The 19,272-nt window shown below is 26.7% G+C and overlaps 1 protein-coding gene across 1 annotated transcript; it reads left to right on the top strand.

Annotated features, from left to right (window-relative positions):
- Positions 1–178: 178 nt before the first annotated feature.
- Positions 179–3,205, top strand: LOC135927048 (uncharacterized). Its single transcript, XM_065462985.1, has 3 exons — positions 179–330; positions 386–1,822; positions 2,860–3,205. Exons 1-3 carry the CDS (start codon positions 179–181, stop codon positions 3,203–3,205), a joined length of 1,935 nt encoding a protein of 644 aa, XP_065319057.1.
- Positions 3,206–19,272: the final 16,067 nt, after the last annotated feature.

Raw genomic sequence — 19,272 nt, 5'->3', positions numbered from 1 at the left:
ATGTTGCAAAAGTGATATTCGTAGAGGAACGTCATTTATTCATTTCATGCAAAAATAAATAGCGTAAACATATTATTATGACAACGTAATATTAAGCTCGTTAAATAATTATCAATATTATTTATTTTTTTTATTAATAAATGTTTTAGCATATTAAGAATTTCGACACTAAATCAAAATGTCCAAATGGGACCCATTTAGCAGACCTTCAGTCATAACTCAATACAGTGAACTTGAATGGAACAATGGGCAGATATTAAACCCTGACGTGACGATTACTATAAAGGATGAAAAAATCGGTGCCCATAAAATAATTTTGCAATTCGCCAGGTATATAAATTATTAACATTGTTTAATTTTACATAATCTCTCTCTACCAAATTAGCAATTACTTTTGGAAGCTCATACACGAGAAGAAAGGGCTGAGGGAAATAAAAGTCCCCGACGAATTTAATATTCAACCCGCTGTATTCAAAAATATTTTAAAGTTTTTCTACACCCAAAAATTTGAAATCGACAAGGACAATGTAAACGACATAGAGAAAGCCTGCGAAAAACTGGAATGCGATGATATTCTTTACAAATGTAAAGAGTTTAGAGAAAAGGACAAACCTCAAACAAAGATTGAAGTGCCTCATGCGGGCGATATTGCTATCAAAACTACAGATGGTAAACCACCCGCACCTCCCGTAGCTTGGGGAACCGAATATTATTCTCCTGAATTTTTATGGAAGCCATTGGTGCGTGGTTCAAATTTTTTGCATTTCTTACAATTTTTGTGGGATCAGGGACGGGCAATATTTTCTGATGTTACCGTTATCACCGGCGGAGTCGCATTTCGTGCGCATAAGATGATACTCTCTTGTCACAGTTATTATTTTTCGGATATTTTTTCGAAATCCCCTCACGCGACCGAGATCATGTTGCCCAAATCTTACGATATCAGTGCCTCAACTTTTCACAAACTATTGAAATTTATGTACACTAATAGTTTAGAAGTTGAACCTAGAGATGCTAGTGCCTTATATCATTCCGCTGTTATTTTAAAGATGACGCAATTAATAGGATTTATAGAAAAATCCTATTTCAAGGAACCTTATGGACATAAGGCAAAAATAAATCAGGAGCCAAAAATTAGTGACCAATTGTCTCCAAGAGGCTTTGAAACATCGGCATTAGCTGAAGCAGAATTAATGAAACTGTTAGGACCCCTGCCAAATGCCAATTCTAATATGCAAACAAGTATGCCCATTGCTGATTATATGTCAACAAGTATGCCCATTGTTGATTTCAATATGCCGCTTCCTGATTTAAATATTCCAAAAAATAATTATCAGCAATTTTCCATGGTGAACAACTTTTTAAATTTGCCAGCACCCGTTACCCCACTTCCTCAAATCATGGCTCCCAAAACGCTTATTCCTGCACTAACTCCCATTCAAACCTTTAATTATTCTCAAAATATACCACCAATCACATTCCCGCAATTTCCTCCGATCCCTAGTATAATGCCCCAAACACAGCCACAAATGTGCACGACTAATTTACAATTCGGGAATGATTTCCTAGAATTTGATATCGATAAAGTTATCTCGATTTTATCCAATGATAATATAATAGCAAAGAGTGAGTATGAAATTTTTAGAGCGGCAATGAATTGGTTGAAACACAAGCCAGAAAGATTAACATATGTTAATGATATTATGAGATGCATAAGATTTCACTATATGGAGCGAAAGGATTTGATGAACATAACAAGCATGACACGAGATTGGTTCGAAAGGAATAGCACCTATAGAGAAATGTTATTGAAAGCGAATTGGTATATTTTTTCATATTCTTTTGATACTAATTCATAAATATATAGAGTTCTATCTCTGATAGTTTAAATTAAATTGTGATCAAATTATTACCCTCAAATTACCCCTCTCCCTCACCTTCCCTATTAATCGTTTTACATAATGTGTTATGTTTTAAAATAGACAAGGGTTCATGCGAACCCTAAAAGGCAAAAAAAAACAATAGAATCGGAAATCGAAACTACTGGTATTTTAAATATATATGGCTGTAATCAACAATGGGCATATCAAATTTTAAAATTTGTGTATGTTTTATTACTTCATATATTTTTGAAAAATTAGAGCATTATAAAAAATTTACAGAGTAAAAATTATATATTGTGTTATAAATATTTACTATGGGATAATATGAATCTTTATGGCGAATTCAGTATCCTAGAAGAAAATCTAAGTGCTCCCAAGATCCTTTAAGTTATATGATGCCCGGTCCTACAAATTTTTTAAACCCCTAAAATGGATCAAAGAGGAATTAGATTATAACCTAAAAATCCAGTCTCTCCATGAATTCGAGGAGAGAGAATAATGGTAATCGCATATCTTTCAGGGATAAGGTCTTTAGAGTGTGGGTAAATAATATTGATAGGTAGACAGTGGCATATCTAGCCTTTACAATTTCAGTGAACTCAAAATTATTTTTTGGTATTACCTGAATTTTTTTTAGCTACCATCAGAAACCCGTAGGCCTGGCCCTAATCCCAGCCCTGGTATATGGGTTGAGCCGTATTTTAATTTTTTTAAATATACCCGGCATGCCCAAAAATACCCGAACCGGGCCGTATTTTTTAAAACCAAATATTTTGAATTTCTATTATTCGCTATAAAATAAAAAATACATATTTTAAAAAATCATGGCTTTTTTTATAAAGAACAAAATTTTCAGGTGACTCTAGGAACCCTTGTGCCCCCTTCCCCTTAGTGTCCCTACTGCAGGCATGTTGCCTCCAAAAAAAATTTCTAATAATTATATTTTTTCCCTTATATTTATAATTGTTTTTTTTAGGTTTATAGTCTCTGGAGATAATAACATTAAATCATCCCTAAGTGATCCAATTCCGATGAGGAGAAGAAGGCTTGGAGAAATGTACAACGAGATTGGAGCTGGGGAAAGATATAATATGGCAAAATTGCCGACCACTTTTCAAAACACTTTGACCAATTATAATATGTTTCCTACACTACCACCTCCAATATACCCCATCAAAGAAAACACTTTTACCAATTTTAATATGTTTCCTACACTACCATCTCCTATATATCCCATCAAAGAAAACGCTTTGTGCATACAGTGTAATACTCAATGGCCTTATACAGCTAACAAACCTCTTTACGGAAGATCGCCTTACTAATCGTATTAAATCTCTATACTTCTTCACATATTTAAAATGATATTTTTTATTAAAAATTTATAATGCTAATGTAATATTAATGTTTACTTTATATTATTCAATCATGTAATAATTTATTAAAAATGCTATTTTAAAATAAATAATGCTAACTTTTCAGACTTCGTATTAATTACTTACAAATTAATAAATATAAATGCATAAAGAAATGAGTTATATATATCAGAGACTTGCAGACCTAAAAAAACTTTTAAATTCCCGGGCCGGGCCGATATTTTACATCTCCATTATTATCTATAAAAATTAAAATAAATATAATTTTTTTTAAAAAAATCCGAACCGGGCATATATAAAATCCGGCCCAGACCGGGTCGAATTTATTTCAAATCCGGGCCAGGTAAAGCTATGCAAATGGTATATCTGCAAGTCTCTAATATATAGTATATAACTTAGTTTTAGAATACTAATCAGTCCTTTACATTGATTTCAGAATATTTAGCATGAGTAAGACAAAAATTAACGATAAGCCAGCTAGCATGGTACATTTTTTAACTTATCTATTTTATACTTTCTGACTGAAAGCTCTAATTTAAAATTATACAATTCCTATTGGTTTAGGATATTGATTAAGGGATAGATACCCGATATTGTTATCAAATTGAGGGCATATAATATCGCAACTTCTATGTGTGGGATTGAAAAGTATTTGCCACGTATTCCGCTTTCATTAACATAGACAGCCATTTTAGATTTGTATAAATTTATCCCTATACAAAATATATTTGAGGGTCATTTAATATTAAATTAACAGTGAAAAAAACCCCTACTAATCCACTCATATTAAATTTTATGCCCTATTTTTATTTTTGAGTTCTTCTACCCTAATTATGTTAATTTTTTCAAATCGCCGGTTGAGTATTATAGTGTTCTATATATCTACGTCTGAGAATTAGGTTATTCAAATCCAATTTTTGTCAAAAACTACTTTTTTAAATAAATCGATTTTTTATAATTATAAAATTTTATTTACATAAAAAAAATCCATAATATTAAAGTTCAAATTGTAGTCAATATATAACAATCGTAATGAAATCATTAGAAACTTAATGATTAAAATTGCTCTCCTGAAATTACAAAAAAGTGGAGATGGAATTATCTTATTATCAGGAAGCGATATATTGTTTTAAGTTTATCAGGAAATCTTTGCATTTTAAATGGGAGATCACATTGTAATAATGTAAATAAAGGATTATTCTAAATTATATTTTAACATTTTTATTAATGTTACGGAAGAATACAGTATGGCAGAAATTTTTTAAATTAACACTCCTTAAACGAAGTAAAAAAATTATCATTACCTCTTGATTAAACTTTTTTTAGTCTATAAGCTTCTATTAAATTATTAAGACCTGCTTCTATAAACCTTAAACAAGGGTGTGCCATTTTTATTAGAGCTGTGCTGATAATAGAGGGTTTCCCATTCAAAAAAGAAAAAATTACAATTAAAAAAGGAAAAGTTTCAATAATAAAAGGAAAAACTCCGATCAAAAAAGGAAAAGGTTCAATCAAAAAAGGGAAGTGTCAAACAAAAAAAGAAAAGGTCCAATTTAAAAGAGAAAAGTGTCGATCAAAAAAAGAAAAGTCTATCAAAAAAGGAAAATCGTTACTTTTTAAAATATTTTTATAATTTCCTAAATTTTATTTTATTATTCCTTCTTATTTTATTTTTTTGCGATTTCTTTACTTTATTTTTCTTACTATCTTTTCTCAATTTATTTTTCTTCTCATTTTTGATAATTCTTTTGTCTTTTTAAAAATGATTTATGAATTTCCCTGTTATTTTCACTTCTCTACACCATTTTTTTAAACAAATCTTTCCTTTTTTTTTCATCATACATAACAATATTTTAACTTTTTATAATAAAATAAAATATTTATATCCATATTTTTTAGGGAAAAAATATAACCCTCAAAAAAAGAAACGCATTTAACTAATGGCGTTACTTTTCCTCAAAAAAAGCACTGTTAATAAGTATTTAAAATATATTTAAAATATATTTAAATAAGTCATTTTACATAAATGATTTAAAATATTATTCTCAATAACGTTATTATCAACATGCATCATATGTTTTTACATCATGAAGATGCAATTATAGCAAAGATAATTCATTATAAACCAAATATTTATAGTAATTGCTCCAGATGACATATATATTTTTTAATTTTTGTTTAATAATATTTTTGAACATTGTAAAAGCTTATTAATATATCTTTATACCAATGTTTGAAAAATAGTAGTTGTATACTATACTCCTTCCCTTGCATATGGGATACAATTTCATAAAATCTATTCAATTTAATACCAAAAATGATTGTTATTATTCTAAAAATAGTTGTTTATGTTTACTTTCTATCTTGCCTGCTTAGAAATAAATAATTGGGTATCTAGTTTGCTATCATTGATGACCTAACCAAGGGTTTGGGGCTACTAGGTTAAAAAATCATTTTTTCTAAAACATGAAAATAATTAAATATTTTTAAAAAAAATAACAGTGTATATTTATAGGTATACGTGTTTAACGTATCGATTGGCTTATTGCAAGATCATATACGATCATTATTTTCAGCTTTAGTGATTTTGACATAAATTGTGCCAACTAGTCCTAGTCTCCCCTAAATAATATTTTTTTCAGAGACAAAGTGAGTGTTTTAGAAACACAAAATGCCTTTTTTTAATTCTAATTAGATAGAAAAATGACATCATATCAATAAATAAACTATATAAATGTAAATATTTTAATATGCAAAAAAAAATATATTATTTTGTTTTGGAATTTTATTTTAGATTTTCTCAATGTTTTCTTTAAATTTTTATATTTAATTATTATATGGTTATGTAGGTGATTTTTTTATATAAAATGCGTCAAATGTAAAATAGGGCAAAAAAAATTCAAAAAATCATATTTCTGGCTAAAAAAGAACCATTTTAGAACTATAATATCAAATATAATAGGGGGGGGGGGCTGATGTTTTTTCAGTGTTTAACATCTTATATAGGGTTCTACAAAATCCATCTACAAACAAATATTTTTGAAATATAAGGTTTAATAATGATTTAGCTATTTGTTAATTCTTTACGGATGGAAACCGAACCTAACATACCCTTTCTCACTCTTATTCTATTAAAATGACTACAAGGTTCTATCTCTACTTTTCTAAAAATATACTCTTTTGCATTTTCAAAAAAGTTATATGATATAATAAAATCAATAAATGGATTATTCATAGTTTAAGTATATCTAAAATTTAAAAAAATATCTAAATATCTTATAGTTTCTGCGGGAGAGCATGGTTTGAGTAGAGGTAGAATTATATAATAATCAAGAAGCGATATATAAAATTATTTCCGTAAACATTGGAGAGGAGCCAAAGAAATTCAGAAATAGTATGTAAAGCACATTTTTGTTTACCTTCAATTGACGTATTTTATAGGGAGGATGTTATATATATATATTGCAATGCACAAATAATAATATTTATTTAGCAAAAACGTCATTTTGCCTTCCTTTAAATTTATCCTTTAAAGTAAATAATTTCTTGATGAAATGCTAATCAAATAAAACCTTTATATTGCATATATATTCATATATCGTCGGTCTAGAATTGGAGTGCTCCATTTGCGCAAAAGTTTAAAATGAGAAAATCAACATTAAAGTTTAAAATCAAATATAGGAAAAAATTATTGCTCAATTTAATTCAAAATTTCAGAGATAATTTATTATATTGTTAATTAATTATAGCCTAAAAAATTTTTAATCAAAAAATTTAAATATAAAATTTATTTGATAAAATCAAAATGCAAGTGAAGCAAATTAACACTTTATGATTTTTTTTAAATGTTATAAATGCTTCCATTTACATTTTTTTAAATTTAATAAATAAATCAACAATATATCTTTATTTATTTTCTAATTTATTCTTACAATTAATAAAAATGGATATAAAATAAATCTAATATTTAATTAATATTTAATTAATAATATTTTCCATATATTCTCTATCAACTCTGGGCATGAACTCTAACATTGATAAAATAGATATCCAAAATTATCAAAAATTGCCAAAGATTATTTTGATTAAATAAATAAATTTTATATTTACATCACCTAATAAATTCCTAGTTTAAAAAAAGAATTTGGATTCAGTAAAATTTTGAGAGTTGGTTCTTAGCTCTGTTTTTATGGTAATGCTTCATGATTTTTTTTCCATGTTTATTTAAAACTAGAAATTAAGGGTTTTATAAAATATATCAGGTTAAACCTAGTCACAACAATAATAACTTAGAAATAAACAAATATGTGGATGAAGCCACAATTTGTAATAATACAAATCCATTAGACTGGTGGAAATTAAATAAAAATAGATATCCAAAATTATCAAAAATTGCCAGAGATTATTTTGATTAAATAAATAAATTTTATATTTACATCATCTAATAAATTTCTAGTTTAAAAAAAGAATTTAGATTCAGTAAAATTTTGAGAGTTGGTTCTTAGCCCTGTTTTTATGATAATGCTTCATGATTTTTTTTCCATGTTTATTTAAAACTAGAAATTAAGGGTTTTATAAAATATATCAGGTTAAACCTAGTCACAACAATAATAACTTAGAAATAAGCAAATATGTGGATGAAGCCACAATTTGCAATAATACAAATCCATTAGACTGGTTAAATAAAAATAGATATCCAAAATTATCAAAAATTGCCAGCTTTGATTAAATAAAAAAAATGAAATTTATTATATTAACAAACTAATACATAATAATTCAAATATTTAATTTACAATATGTAATAATATACCTCGACATTAAAATAGGAATAGAAATGTAATGAAAATTATACGATTCAATATGGAAAGCAAAAAATTAAAAAAGGAGGGAAATAAAACACGTGATTAAATAAGATAATATGATAGGGCATGCATATGAAGCAAAAATTACATCGTTATATGCAAATAGAGCAAAATTGACAGAGCTATAACTTTGGCAAAAATTAATATTTTTTAATCTAGTTTTTATTTTTATATATATTAGGAATAAATAAGTTATTATCCACTTCTAAATCAAAAATTTTGAAAATGTCGAGTGGAGCACTCCAATTCTAGACCAACGATATAACAAACTCTTAGAATAATATAATTACAATTTTTTTTCTGACTTAAATTTACAGTATTTTATTTTCATTCAAATAAATATGTTATTAAGGCTTCTAAGCATTGCATCATTAGTATTCTTATCGATATCATTTAGGCATGGTTCACGCGATTCTAAGAATTCTCGCCATAGAGGACACTTAGGTTTGTATTTGAGTACTAATCCTTTTTTTAAATATATATTTATGTTAGGAGGTCATGGTTCTCATTCTGATCAGGCCCCTGGTTATGGCTATGGACATAATCATCACCATAGTAACCATCATCACCATGGTAATCATCATTTTAATCACAATCTTATATTTCATAGACGGCGGCATCATTATGATCCATGCATTATTATCATGAAATCTGGTAAAACCTTCGAGCCACCAAGAAGGAATTATATGATAATTGGTAAATTGTTTTGTATATTTTATAATAAGATTATATATATTTCTAATTAAAGATAACACTGATAAAATAGAAAAAACCCAGGAAGGTGCATGTTAGATATAGTAATTTTTCGGGACAAATCTTCTACGACAGATATAGGTTTATTTGAAAAAATTTAAACCAGACTTATATTTTTTTTAAATTCCACCTCAGAATTCACACATATTTCATCCTCGAACAAAACTATATCCCTTAAAGATGTTGACAATGTAGAGGGGGAAGGCAAAGTTCATCAAGGTGTTCAGTGCTTTGAATCAGTTACTAATAAGCTAATTTTCCCTTACGGTGGTACAGATGATAATGTTCCTCGTGATATCGATATTTCAAGGACAGAAAGATTTAGATCCGAGAACCTCTAATTTGAGGACGATACTCCTGAAACTACTTCATCTAAAGATAAATCATTTTATTGCATGACTAGCCTATATTTTTCTTCTAGAATCTCGAGAAGGCAATCACATATGAATATTTCTTCGAGCGATAAATCTAAGGATGGTATATCGAACAGAGTTCGCTTGTTAATTAGAGATGGATATGTGAACTTTAATGTAAGCATAACTTTAATTTTTAATTTTACGGATTTGAAATATACAAAGATTGGTTATAATCCTCCATCAAGAATCATTTCTTTTTATAAATAAAAGATTTTTTCTTTCATTTGTGAATATCATATTTATTTGCTTTAGAGGTATCGAGTAGGTTTAGATCGCAGTGTTTGTTCCAAAAATAAATTCTTTGATCAATTGGACTTAATATTTTTTCCAATAGATACTTAATTCATACATAATTAAATTATTAACATTTTTATTAATATACTTAAAGTTTTCTATAGGATTGAGGTAAATAGACCATACAAAATATTATACCAAATATTTTTATCCTTCCGTCATAATTTTTATTCTCACATTCGTGAAATGAGATTGAATAAAAGGAATGTTCCTTGTAAAACTTTATATTTGTCAGAAGTTTTCCCTTGACAAAATTCAAAAGTCCTAGACATGCTTTAAGAGACCCTTAAATCATTTATTTCACTTATGAGGTAACTAATCTGAAATTTCAAAAAAAATTATAAATCCCAATTTCTTTTTATCTAATCTTGGTGCTCTACAGCATTAACATATTTTTCTTTTGGAAATTTGTAATAGCTTTTATTTTCCCATTTATGTAAAAGTTTAAAAGACTATTATTTTTTTTACTGTATATAATGAATAATCTAAAGAATCAATTCTTATGAATGGCCCCGGTCATATTTGAAGTTATAATTATCCCATTTAACCATTTTTTGATATATGCTGCAGTAGATCTAAATTTCAAAAATTAAAGTATTCAAAAACTTTGATGAGAGAGGAGGGTATTTAAAGTTAAAATAAGGAGAAAATTATCAAAATAAATACAAGATATTTTTGACTTTCATAACTCATTAATAATTGATATTAACATTATTAAACTGGAAATTTATTGAATATTCTATATTATATCTAAATAAAGTTTTCCAATTTAGGTTAATTTTTAAAAGTGGGATAAATAATGTCGCAATAAATAATTATCAGTTTTTATTTACAAAATTTTATACTTCTTTTATTTTTAAATATCATTTGAATTTTTGATGTAAAATAAAAAATAATTATTGTATAAGTTAGAGGGGCTTTAACCATTTGATTGAGTAATTTAGCACTTTTCTCTGTTTATTTTATTTTAGCGTATTTTTAGTTAAACTTATAAAAGGCTTTTAAATAAAAAATGTATATATTATATCAAAATAATCCTTCCCTTTTGTTCTTTTAAAAATATTTTAATCCCTAACCCACACTGCCATTTTTAAAATTTTTTAACCCGTCCATTGCCGACTTCTAGTGTGACATAGAATATAGTAATATCCACTATATATCTATATAATATAATAAATACAACTTATTTATACAATTAAAAATAACTTTTTTATAATACATATAAATATACACGTTTTAATAAATATAGTAGAGCTATATTGTGTTTACTAATCTCAAAAGGACATTGTCAATAAATAACGCGCGCACCCTTAAAATCCCTGTTTGTCAGGATAAGCCGAGTTTATCATTTCTAATGATAAATAAATTAGAGGGGGATTGGTGTCACTAAATGGGAAAATATTTTAGAAGAGATAACCGGTCAGGGAATATTATTTGATAAATGCGTTTATGTATTAGCTCGATGGCTTTATATCGCCCCTCCCCCAAATTTTTTAAAAACATTTTCTAATTAAAAAATTAATGTGACAAAGAAATTTTATTATTTATCGTATGAACACACTTTACAGTAATATATGGGTTTTAATTTTTATTTAAACATTAAACATAAACTATTTCCGTTGGATTCTTATAAATGTTTATTAATTTAATGATTGTTTTTTTTAGTATAAAATTAATGTGCTGCTTTAAATTTAATGTTTTCAAAATTGTAAAATTATTTATTCATAATTGATATCAATTCAAGATTGGGGAGGATATTTTTCTCATGCAAAGAAATCATAAGCGTAGCCAAGGGGGGGGGGGAGTTGATGTTTTTTGTGTTTACAATTTTTTTATGTTTTTACAAAATCCATCTACAAATAAATATTTTTGAGAAGGTTTAATAATTATTTTTTTTAGCTGTTTATTAATTTATTACCGATGGAAACAGAATCTAAAACCTTTCTGACTCTTATTCCATTAAAATTGACTACAAAGTTTATCTCTACTTTTCTAAAAAAAACTCTTCCGCATTTTCAAAAAGGTTATATGATATAATAAAATCTATAAATAGATTTGTCTTAGTTTAAGTGTATCTTATAGATTCCACCAGAGAGCATGATTTTTTTTGATCTGAGTAGAGGTAGAAACCATATAATAATCAAGAAGCGATATATAAAATTGTCTTTAATTTACGATAAAATGGGTATATATTGGATATGAGCCAGAGAAATTGAAATTTTATGTAAAATCATATTCAGCACATTTTTGATGACGAATTTTTTAGGAAGGATGTTAAATATAATATATTGCAACGCACAAAAAATAATATTTAATTATTGAAGACGTCATTTTTCCTTTAAATTTATCCTTTAAAGTAAATAATTTCAAATTGATGACTTGCTAATCAAATAAAACCTTGTATATATATCAAACTCTTAGAATAATAAAATAAATATTATTATTTTTTCACTATATTAAATTAACTTATACTATATTTTTATTCAAATAAATATGTTATTAAAACTTTTAAGCATTGCATTATTAGTATTCATATCGAGAGCATTTCCACGCGATTCTATTAATTCTCGCCATAGAGGACACTTAAGTTTATATTTGAGTATTAATCCTTTTTTAAAATATATATTTATTGTAGGAGGTAATGTTTCTCATTCTGATCAGGTCCCAGGTTATGGCTATGACCAAAATCATAACCACGGTAATCATCATGCAGGCAATAATTTTAGTCGCAATCCTAGTTATTATAAACGGCGGCAATGTATTATTATCATGAAATCTGGTAAAACCTTCAAGCCCCCAACAAGGGAGTATTTCATTATTGGTAAATTCTATTGTTTTATATATTTTATAATAAGATTATATATATTTCTAATTAAAGATAAAACTGATAAAATAGAAAAAACCCAAGGAAAGTGCATGTTAGACATAGTAATTTTACGGAACAAATTTTCTACGACAGATATAAGTTTATTTTAAAAAATTTATACCAGACTTATATTTTTTCTTAATTCGACTTCAGAATTCACACATATTTCAACCTCGACCAAAACTATATCTCTGAAAGATGTTGACAATGTGGAGTGGGAAGGTACAATTCATCAAGGTGTTCAGTGCTTTGAATCAGTTACTAATAAGTCAATTTTTCCTTATGATGGAACAAAAGATAATATTCTTCATGATATCTATATTTCAAGGCCAGGAAGATTTAGATCCGAGTATCTCGAATTTGAGGACGACTATACTCCTGAAACTACACTATCTAAAGATAAATCATTTTATTGCATGACTACCCTTTCTAGAAACTCGGGAAGGCAATCACATATGAATATTTCTTCGAGCGAAAACTCTAAGGATGGTATATTGAACAGAGTTCGCTTGCTAATTAGAGATGGATATGTGGACTTTAATGTAAGCATGATTTTTGTGTTTAATTTTTCTAACAATTCGAAATGTACAAGGATTGGTTATAATTATTCATCAAGAATCATTTTTAATTTGAGAAAATTTGAAAGGGGAAAAAATTTGAAAATTAAAGGGTTATTACAAAATTTTACACTCATAACGAAAAAATCTATAATTTGTTTATGCGCACACATTTAGGTTAGTGTTCCCAAGGATCAACTTATAACGATAAAATTAAAATCTTCAAAATGGTAGACATAGACGTTTCTAATCTCAGGCAAAGATATTGGCGAATACTCATTTTATATATTTAAGTTATTATAATTCATATAATTAGTATAGTATATAGGCATTTATATTTTTCTTTATATATCGAACAAAGGTATTTTTAAAAAATTTTGTAACGAATAAAAATTTAACAAACTATATTCCTTTTATAAATAAACGATTTTTTCTTTCATTTATGAACATCATATTTATTTGGTTGGAGGTATTGAATAGTTTAGATCGCAATGTTTGCTCCAAAATAAATTCTTTGATCAATTGGACTTAATATTTTGTCCAATAGATATTTAATTCTTGCATAATTAAATTTATTATTTTTATTAATATAGGGGAGACTGGGGTTAGGTAAACCCCGGGGCTTGGCAAACCACTTAATCTCATATAAAATTAAATATATCAGAAGGTTATAATGTTATCCTATTATAGTTTTTATTAGTTTACATCTATAGACAAAAAATCTTATGAAATATTTAATTATTAAAAATTTTATTTAAGAAATAAAAGTTTGATGAAATTTTCTAAAGATTTTTACATGACAGAATTTTAATTTTTATTAAAATATATAATAATTTATATGTAAATTAAATTATATAGCAAAATTTAAACACTCTTCTATAATTTGGGAAAGTTTTATGAGTATTTATTATATCTAGATATTATTTCAATCATAATCTGTCAATTAAGAGCTAGCGGGGCTTGCTAAACCATACATGTCAATTATGGCAGTTAAAAATGAAAAAAATTTCAAAATCTTGAAAAGGCGATTTCATAGCTGTTTTATGAGTGGTATTTAGGATTTATGCTAAGAAATCATAATCTCACCTTAAGATCTTTATTTTTTTATGTCCAAAATGTTTATTAAATAAACCAAAATTAAGTTTCAATTTTTATATATAATTAGCTTAAATTATAAGTATTATGATATTTTGAGCAATGAAATAATAAAATCTTTCTATACGTATTATTATTAATAAATAAAAATGCATTTCAATTTATTATGGTCTAAATAACCCAATGGTTTAGGAAGCCACTTGAAGTGGCTTGCCCTACCCTGCTATTGGGGCTTTTTGGACAAAATTACAATAAATAAAATTAAAAATAATTGATTAAATCTTAATATTTTTTATAAGGCACCTTTATAGAGTATAGTTTTAGATATCTAATCATATATTATTTTTTATATCATCTATAAAAAAAACCAGGAGCTATAGCTAATTTTGTAAAAATTGTTCAGTCTCCTACTTTAAATTTTCTATAGGATTGAAGTAAAAGACCATGCAAAATATAAAAATATTGTACCCAATATTTTTAACCTTCCGTCATAATTTTTACTCTCACACTCGTGTAATGAGATTGAATAAAAGGTATGTCCCTTGTAAAATTTCATATTTGATTCAATAGTCCTATGCAATTTGCTTTCAGAGACCCTGAAATCATTTCACCTAGGAGGCTCAACTAATCTGAGATTTCAAAAAATTACAGAATACTTCTTATCTAATCTTGATGCTCTATAGCACTAACATATTTTTCTTTCGGATTATTTTTCCGTTTTTGTTAAAGGTAAATAAAGTTTAGGACTTATTTTTTTTTACAGTATATAATAATTATCTAAGGAATCAATTCCTATGAATGACTCCGGTCATATTTGAGGTTTAATTTATCCCATTTTTTGATGTATGCTGTAGATCCAAATTCCAAAAACTAGTCTTTAAAAGCTATGAGAAGAGGCGGAGGGGGGGGGGTATTTAAAGTTGAAATAAGGAGAAAATTATTAAAATGAATACAAGAACCTATTTTTTACTTTCATAACTCATTAATAATTGATTGATATTAACTAAACTGGAAATTTATTGAATATTCTATATTATACATAAATAAAGTTTTCCAATTTGGTTTAATTTTTAAAAGTGGGATAAATAATGACGCAATAAAAAATTAACAGTTTTTCTTTACAGAATTTTACACTTCTTTTATTTTTAAATATCATTTGATATTTTGATGTGGGAATAAAAATAATTATTGTATAAGTTAGAGGGATTTTAACCATTTGATTGAGTAATTTAGACTTTTCTCTGTTTATTTTATTTTATCGTATTTTTAGTTAATCATATAAAATGCTTTTAAATAAAAAATTAATATATATGTCGTGGAGATTCGGAATCTGGTGATTTAGAATCCTTTACCGAGGGCGATTTAAAAAATTTTAAAATACGATTTAACCAGTAGCATGTGCAGAGTATTTACTCTATGAATTTCAGGCAATTTTGCCATGAAATTAAGAACTACTTCTAATTTATATTAATTTTTATATGGATTTTTCATAAAATTAAAAAATACTAAAATGTCTGTGGCTGAAATTTATAGGGTAAATACTCTACACATGCTAGAATACATATCCGGTTAAATCGGATTTTAAAATATTTTAAATCGCCCTCGGTAAAGGATTTAAAATCAAGAGACCCATACGACATATATATCAAAATCCCTCCCTTTTGTTCTTTTAAAAATATTTTTTAATCCCCTATCCACCCAGCCATGTTAAAAATTCGAATACTAATATATTTATTTAATATAATAAATATAACTTATTTATACAATTAAAAATAACTTATTTATATACATATAAATCAAATGTAGTAGAACTATAATGTAGTGTTGTTAAACGGTTCGTTTTGAGGCGATTTTTCAAAACGGCTAACTTAATATTTTAGCCAGAAAAATGTTTCTTAAGCCACGAGATTTTGATAAAATATGTCTAATCTAAACCTTTATTCCTTCTATGAGCAAATTCTTCAGACTTGCGTAATATTTTTCTGTATGAAATATTGAGTTAGCCGTTTTTAAAAATAGGCTCAAAACGAGCCGTTTAACAACACTACTATATTGTATTTACTATTATCAAAAGGGCATAGTCAATAAATAACGCGCGAAACCCTGTTTGTCGTCATCAGGCTTTTCTAACCCGAGCTCATCATCTCCAATGATAAATAAATTAGAGGGCGAGTAGGGTGTCACGAATATTATTTGATAAATGGATTTATGTATCAGCTCAAAAGCCTTATATCCCACCCTATCCCCAAATTTTTTAAAAATATTTTCTAATTATATAAGAAAATTAATGTGACAAGAAAATTTTATTCTTTATCGTGTGAACATAATTTACAGTGGTTTAATTTTTTTTTTTAAACATTAGTGTTGATTTAAATTTAATGTTTTCAATTGTAAAATTATTTATTCATAATAGATATCACTTCAAGATTGGGTGGGATATTTTTCTCATTTAAAGAAAGAAATAAATCCCTGTTTAGCCATGATGCCCACTAATTACTAAGAACAATACTATTGTTGCACAAAGTTTATTTCAACAAATAAATTCATTTAGAATTTTTTAAAATAATTTTATAAATATTCCACTTACCTTAACAAATAATTTACAAGTTTAATGTAAAATAATTTAAAAAAAATAAATTCTCGTTTTAAATGAGAATTTATTCGAAGGAACGATAAAAATAGGGGCATTGACCTATTTTTTATGTTCGAATTGAGAACAAAATATAAAAATGTTGTTTACATATTTTGTGAATAATGTGAGTTTCAGTTCGGAAACAAAGGCAAGCCATGTAAATAGGTATAATTTAAAAAAATTTATCTATGTTAAGATACATTATTAGATGTATCCATAACTAGATCAACTCGAAAAGTGTCTTTTAACAATTGTCATTTTACTATCCAAACTGGTTGTTCCGTCTGAAAATCACTTAGTTTCAAATTCGATCATGGTAATTAGAGGCCTGCATAATCAAATATTTTTGAGCCTACCACCAGATAGATAGTAAAATTTTTAAAATCCAAACTTAGCCCACTGTGGCACCAACTTTTTAAAAAAGCATATAGGGAAGAAATCTAAGATATTTATTTAATTCTATTTTATGTCATGCAATAAATTTTAATATTCAGAAAGAGGCCCGTCATCGGCTTAATTTGGATACTTAGTTGGTTATTAGTATAGGCTAAAGAAACCGTATTTTAGTTTTTTTAATGGCATTGCTATTTTACAGAAAGAAAGAAAGAAAGAAAGAAAGAAAGAAAGAAAGAAAGAAAGAAAGAAAGAAAGAAAGAAAGAAAGAAAGAAAGAAAGAAAGAAAGAAAGAAAGAAAGAAAGAAAGAAAGAAGAGAAAAAAAATTTGAACTTACTCTCGATTTTTTTTAAAAAATTTCTTTTACTTTTTTGGTTATTTAGCCGGTACTTAAAAGACGATTAAATAGCCGGCTATTAAGAATTAAGCTGATCTAGGATAAGGAATGTTTATTTAAAAATTAATAGCAAATATTCATCCATCTAACTTTTCTTATCTTTTAAATACATTTTATAATTGAAATATTTCATCAGGCAAAAGAATAAAAAAAATAAAATCTAAGATGAATATTAGGGATGTACTGATATTTTTATGAGCTCACCGATTTTTAAATGTCGGATATCAGCTAATATTATTAAATTTTCGGATTAGATTCGATAAAATGTGGTGAAAATATAACTTATTCAAAGTTTATTAATATCTAAGAATATATATATATGGTGAATTCCATATCAAATCAACCAAGGTTTCAACCCGACCCCCTTCAATTTTTCTTAAATTTTGTATGCTGGTAGTATATATTATAACTAAGAAAAAAATGAAATTTTACCTTCCAACACTGTTTGGCTGTTTAAAGCGCGGAAAAATGGTACATTTTTGACAAAATGCACCTCATTTATTTTCAAATATCTCGAGAAATAATTAAGTTAGAAAAATAATTTAAATTTTATTTTATAGCTTAATAAAAGTTCTTTAAAATGACATAAAAATAAATATGAAGGACATTTTATTTATATCGAAAACCGGATGTGTAAAACCGGAAATGGCCATAGAGAAAAAAGGGTGACAGGTCCTAACTTTTTTTTTATCTTTATAAAAAATTTTGAGAAGTGGCTGGAATAATGAGCCTTTTTAACACTTTTGTTAAATTTTGTCTCGAAGTTACTTGACAAAATAATTCTAAACATATTTATAACTTTATTTGCCTCAAATTGCATTACATATAATACAATCAAAAATTTATAATAAAAATATATCATATATTATAATCATCCAAGGAATTTTAATAAATTATGACTTTTGTTTTCGTCTAGGGGAATAAAAGCTTGGAACTTTGTGTTCCAGAAATTCTCCTTGCTCTCAAAAATCTCCTTTCAAGATGACTTTCTCTCTTCATATATTCATTATTGCTTACAAATATATAATTTACCCCATAGATATTATTTCTTGCATAGTAATAAATCTATTGTTGTCAATTAGTGATGTTCTTATGGACGTTACAAGCTTACTCGAGCTGCTAACCGTTCAGTAACGGCCCCCAAAATGTCGCATGGACTTTTACCTTGTGCGGTTTCAAAAATTGTCGCTCAGCCTTTATCCCAACATCATTTTCATGATTGTAGAGATTAATGAAATCTTTTATTTTTATATTGGTTACTGCTCCTTCAGAAAAATAATAAATTTTAGCCACGCTATCAAATCTTTCCTTCAATACGATCAATTTTTAAAATAAATAAAATGCACATGCGTTGTCCTTTAAACAATCTGATATAATCACTAAATTTACATGTTTTATTATGTTGTTCTCAACGTTAATAAATTATAAAAGGGTTGATAGTTGCTTGATTATTGGTCTGATTAAATCCTTGTGCATGGTTCTGCACTACTGATGCATAGTTTTCTGAAAAGTCTGCAATATCTAAGAATTAGCCAACATTTAAATTGAATTTTAAAAAGTTTCGAATTAATGATTATCGTGAAGCTATAAACAAATGAGGAATTAAATGTTTAATTATTCAATTAAATAATCTACAAATTCGTCAACGGATTTTGTCAGTGTTTCGAGGGTAGTTCGATCAACTGCTATCCATTGTTTGAATGTTTTATAATCTATAGAATTCTCGTCAAATAATATATTAAGCCTTTCT

This window comes from Gordionus sp. m RMFG-2023, chromosome 3 (assembly GCF_954871325.1).
Source record: "Gordionus sp. m RMFG-2023 chromosome 3, tfGorSpeb1-WG-v2, whole genome shotgun sequence".
In the NCBI taxonomy this organism is placed as follows: Eukaryota; Metazoa; Nematomorpha; class Gordioida; order Chordodea; family Parachordodidae; genus Gordionus; species Gordionus sp. m RMFG-2023.
The sequence above is the reverse complement of the archived record's forward strand: the minus strand, read 5'-3'. Positions and strand labels throughout refer to the sequence as shown.